Source organism: Python bivittatus, unplaced genomic scaffold, assembly GCF_059951505.1.
Source record: "Python bivittatus isolate LINGU-HERP-01145 unplaced genomic scaffold, Pbiv_v1 ctg000610_np1212, whole genome shotgun sequence".
Taxonomy (NCBI): Eukaryota; Metazoa; Chordata; class Lepidosauria; order Squamata; family Pythonidae; genus Python; species Python bivittatus.
In genome coordinates, this window is record NW_028277088.1 from 33,898,670 (window position 1) to 33,904,000 (window position 5,331).

Here is a 5,331-nt window from a genome sequence, read left to right on the forward strand (position 1 = left end):
CTTGGTAAAGAGGTAATAAATGGATCCAATGCGGTCTTTGTGAAGAATGAATATTTGTTGAAAGGTTAAAATGGTTGTATGTAAACTTAAACTTAAGTTCAGTGCAGTTACTTAAGCCTTTGTACAATACAAAAATGAGCGACCAATACAGAAGAAGCATGTTCATGTGATTTAGTCATACAGAGAGAACGAATGGGGACTGAATCACAAAACAAAGACATGAAGCAAGAATTAGGGGGTTGAGAGGAAGGGGAAGACTGAGACAGTTGTGGTTGGATAGACTTGATGAGATCCTCAGACAGGTAGGAGAAATTTAAGGAATAAAAAGGCAGTGTATGAAGTGGTGTATGGTTGTGGTGCAAGGAAGGATGGCTTTTAAGGTATGGAGAGGTATTGTGAATGGTGATGATGTGAACTAGATTCATCTGTATTTCCCTATTTTTTATCTCAAGCCATTAATTTCTTTGACTTACTATTTTTTCTTCCTTTTGTGCCTCTGCATAACATTCCATGATGGGTAGGCATGTAGTGCATACTTGTTACTTTGCTTATTATAGTTCAGAATGATTTTTTTAACTCTTTCCAGATGACTTTGAATCTAAATTTACTTTCCATTCCGTGGAAGAATTTCCTCCACCTGATGAGTTCAAGCCTTGTCAGAAAATTTATCCTAGCCAGGAAACGAAAGGTAAGTCAAAATTTCTGCCACAGTGAGATGTGAAGTGACTTCAGAATATGAGAGAGTTATAGGCTTCCTCAGTGTATTGCGTGGAACAGCATTGCTACTCTAGAGAACTGTCTGGTGATTAAACACCCCCATTTTCAAGAATACCACAGGAGCCCCCATTGGCACCCATAATTTGTGTTTTATAGATAGTGCCCGTATGTCCCTGTGGCATGGCTTTTTTCAATCAGATCTAAATCATTAGGCTGTGCCATGGACCCCTTTGTCCTCTCCCATCTTGAGAACAATCTCAAAACCAATGAATCTTGTTTTTGTTGTTTTTAACCATTCAATAGCCTTTGAATCCAGCAGAGTTCTACGACTGAGTGATGGTCTCCATGCCTATTCCCTGTAAGCCTTGCCCAGCACTATTTCTGCTTCATTGTGGTGCTTTGTTCACATTTCCCAGTCCAGAGGTCCATTCTGTTCCACTCCCATTGCTATCTTGCTATATTATCCTAGAGTGATTTGTTTACCTTGGTTTACTGAATTCAGAACTGGGTTCAGTATGTGGCATGGAGTGACCAAGGGGTAGGAATTTGAGAACATGTGATAGATGTACTCAGAGCATGACTTTCATAGCAGACACAGCCAGTTGCAAATCACCATTTACCAGAAGGTGAATTATTATTATTAGAACAATCATATGCATACATGTCATTTTATTATTATTTACATGTGTGTATGGGTGTAATTCCTCAGAGCCAGTTGGTGAGTGGTTAAGGCACTAGGCTAGAAGCCAGAAGACTGTGAGATCTAGTCGTGCCTTAGGTACAAAACCAGTTGGATGACCTTGGGCCAGTCACTCTCTCTCAGCCCTAGGAAGAAGGCAATGGCAAACCACTTCTGAACTCTTGCGAAGAAAACTGCAGGGACTAGTCCAGGCAGTCTCCAGGAGTCAACCTGACTTGGAGGGGCACATACATACATACATGTATGTAATTGTTCTAATAATTTATAATTATTTTACTAACATATTCCTATAAAAGGTGAAAATGTGAATTATCCCTTAGTGTACTCAACCATCTCAGTGGGATCTTGGTGTGCTCCAAAGGCATTACTGCAAGCAAATATGATGCTAGAGTCTGGTGTTAGCTTTTGCAGCATACTAGCTTTTGATTTATTTTTTATTTTTTAAAAATAAGTATTATTTTTTTAAAAGATGTTTTAAAATAGTTTTTTTTTTAAATAAATATTTTAAAAAATGATAGATGAGGTGAAAAAAACTCATGGACTCTAAGGAATGTATCAGTAAGCACAGTGGGATCCATGGCACACTATTGCCTACCCGATTCTAGCTTAAGTGTTCTGAGTAAATCATGTCCTATGTGCAGGTTGCTAATTTTGAAGCTATGGAATTTAGTACATGTTGGGAAACTGCTGTCTTAGGTCCCAAGTCAAAAAGTTAGGTATCTCTTAATTCTCTAAATATATTAAATTGCTGATTTTAGAGTCATGTGTGCAAACTACGCATATATGTCTATATGTGTATCTTGTTGGATTCAGAGGTATTATGAGGGTTTTCAACTAACATACGTGATTTGTAAATTTGTCCTGCTGGTTCTCTCAAACAGAGTTATGGCTTAAACCTCTTGATTATTGAAATAGAGTTTCATAAATGTCATAGCCAGTTGTACTCTTTTTTCTTTTTACAGATAATACCAACAACCCACCCTTACGAACACGAGTGAGATGAGAAGATCCACAATTCAAGGCTATTCCAAAAAATAAAGAGTTCAACAATTGTATTATAAAATGAAGAACATACTTTTGATGGTCATGTGATACGTGCAGGCACATAAGATATGACACTTAAGAGGCTGCTGAACATTGGATCCAGATGGGCAGAATGACAGCGTATGATCAATTACAAAAAAGTTGCCACACATTGTATTTCAATTTCAGCTGCTTTAAAGTTGGCCTGAATTTTATTTTTAAATGCTATGAAGTATTCTAGTTCACGTAACCATTCATTTTTATATGGCATATTCTAGTTAGGGGAAATTGTTTGCCCTGTGCTGTATGCAGTTCAGTTGCCCGTGGAGTTTCTGCTCGTACTGTTTTAACTAATTTATGACTTCCAAACTTGATTGATTGCATCTACGTTCTGTACATGGTAACTTTTTAATATATAAATTCCTGGCAAGTCTTTTCTTTTGTTTCCTCTGACGTGGCTTTTCAGCGGTGCAGATGTATAGATTTTCAAAAGAAGGTGGCATACAGGCACAGATACACTCTTTGAGTATGAAGAATGCAGGCAAAACTTTCTCCGTTAGCTTCTCCTAAGGCCCATCTGCCTAAGGATATAAAATGTCCTTAGCAAACCTTCTGTGTGAAAAGGCTGGCCCATCTGAGGCCTCGGCCCATCAGAAGCATTAAAAATGACAGTGCGCAAAACCAGAAAAAGATCCGCTAAAACACAAGATTTACTTTGAATATTTTAAAAATAAAAAGCAACTTCCTATATTTGAGCCCACTCCCTGTTTTTGAATATGAGGCCAAGACATGGCTGCACCACCACCATCACCACTTGTCTCTACAGAGCAGAGTGGAATATTTTTTTTCCTCTCTCTCTCTCTGCTTTAGTCCCCAAGTCCAATAAATGCATCCTTCCTCTGAATTAGGCAGTGGATGCAGCCTGCCAGTGAAAGAGCTCTTGAACTGGAGCATGGAGAAAAGGAACATATCTTGTTTAGGAAGCATCTGAAGTCTTTAGCTGCTATACAATTGCGCCCTCGATAAGGCACCATATATATTTATGTACAACTGGAAGCAAGATAGGGCTCCCCAAAGGAAAATTTAAAGACCAAACTAATGGAGATATGGCAGACACAGATCTCTATCTTGCGCAATTTTGCTTTACGTGAAAAGCAGCAATGGTGGGAGGGCATTTTTGAACAGTAAAGACAGTGGGTTTCCTATTACCTTTGAGTTACAGCTTAACATGCTTGCAAAGCTAGCCATCATAGCCCCCGCTTTGACAGTGTCTTCTGGCTGTTTTTCATTCAGATAAAATGCACTAGGCAGCCTTTATTCATGTGGATGTTGCAGTACAATACACAGCATCCAGATCGGTTTGAGAGTAACTGCTCCTCAGAACAGAAGTTGCCTTATTTAAGAAAGAACGGGAAACCCAGGCTGCATTTGCACTTCTACCTTGCTCTTGCAAGTAGAGCCACAGGACTGCAGTAGCGGCTTCAGCTAGCTTTGTACGTACATTTTCAGCAGTAGCTCTTGGGGCGCTTAATGTGGTAACAACTAGAAGCTATCTGCACAAGGTGTTATAGCTAAGCAACTCCCCCTATTGGATGAGAGCTGTTGACTTTTGCTTTTGCGATAAGCAGCAAGATTTTGGAGCTCCAGAACTTATTTCTGGGATAAAGAAAGGGAAAAAAATTAATGTGAGAATTGTCTGCACCCAGGAAAATGAAAAAAATATCATTTGCTCAGACCTTACATTTAAAAACAAGACACGAAGAAATGGTGTCTAGTTAATGATGGCGCAATTACAAATGACATGGAGTAACCATCCTTTTTCTTCTGCACTGAGGCTGTAAATATGAGAATTATTGAAACGTTTTAAAAAATTCAGACTGCATCTTAAATTGACTTAAGATGAACAGGGGAGAAAGAAGAAAGGGGGTGATTTCCCATTGAATAAGCCTATGACTATGACATTATATGTGACTCAGTAACTTCCAGAAGGTAACTAATTTTACATTAATTTTTCCTCACAATTTTATTCCTTGCTGTAAAACAGACGAAAACAGCTCCAATACAATTCAGGAAATAATATTAAAGTATTCAACCCTTAGGAATTCTTTCTGTGCAGAAACAATTTATTAATTTGGTCAATCATAATTGTCTAATACATATATCCCAAATGACTTCAAACTCCTCATTGCGCTTCCTACAAGAAACACCTAAAGATTTACAAATTCTGCTTCAATCAGATGTTACACATTCCAACACATCCTCAGGGAGAGAAAGTGGTCAAATTTTGTAGCATACCTGGAACATTTGGGTTTTCGCAGAAAAGTGTCCACCAACCAGTGCGTTTACATTATGGATGATTTTTTTACCATTTTCTCAAAATGTCAGTTGCCTTTTGATGCCATTATTTGAAACTGGAGATTTCAAACCCTAAAATAGTAGCTATTTGCTTTACAAACTGTCCATATAAGATAAGTTGTTTAAATGAAGAAGGTCTGTATGTGCTCCATAATGACAAGATGTATTGAAACAACTAGAAAAATGTTTGCCCCTGAAAATTAATTCCTTGTACAAGTGGAAAAAATACTTTCTTTAGCTTGATCTTTCAAACTATTATTTACCTCACCAACTGTGTGTCATTCCTGGCATTATTTTATGATGTCCCTGGTTAAGAACAATGTAAGCATTTGTAATCACGATAGTTCACTTGATAGTTGGAAATATCTGTTGGAATCTGGACTTTCTGAATTACAGGATGAGCACCATAGTTTTGAGATTAGAATCTGATCACCTTTCTCTGTCTGATGGCTTCACCTCCACAATCCCTCTCTTCCATACATCCATATTTTCATTAAGAAGTCAACAGCAGGAAGAATGACTTGCTGATGGCAAGA

At 38.0% G+C, this 5,331-nt stretch overlaps 1 protein-coding gene across 3 annotated transcripts in view; it reads left to right on the plus strand.

Moving 5' to 3' along the window:
* Window positions 1-4,702, plus strand: part of WIPF3 (WAS/WASL interacting protein family member 3) — a 43,679-nt gene extending 38,977 nt beyond the window's left edge. The window contains exons 7-9 of one of the 3 annotated variants that reach the window (XM_088150746.1): window positions 587-688; window positions 1,541-1,658; window positions 2,380-4,702. In XM_088150746.1, coding sequence (XP_088006872.1) covers window positions 587-688; window positions 1,541-1,658; window positions 2,380-2,383 — 224 coding nt within the window. In that variant the 3' untranslated portion in view covers window positions 2,384-4,702. Of the gene's footprint in view, window positions 1-586; window positions 689-1,426; window positions 1,659-2,379 lie in introns of those variants that run through there. The other 2 variants (XM_088150749.1, XM_088150747.1) reach the window with 2 other exon arrangements.
* Window positions 4,703-5,331: the final 629 nt, after the last annotated feature.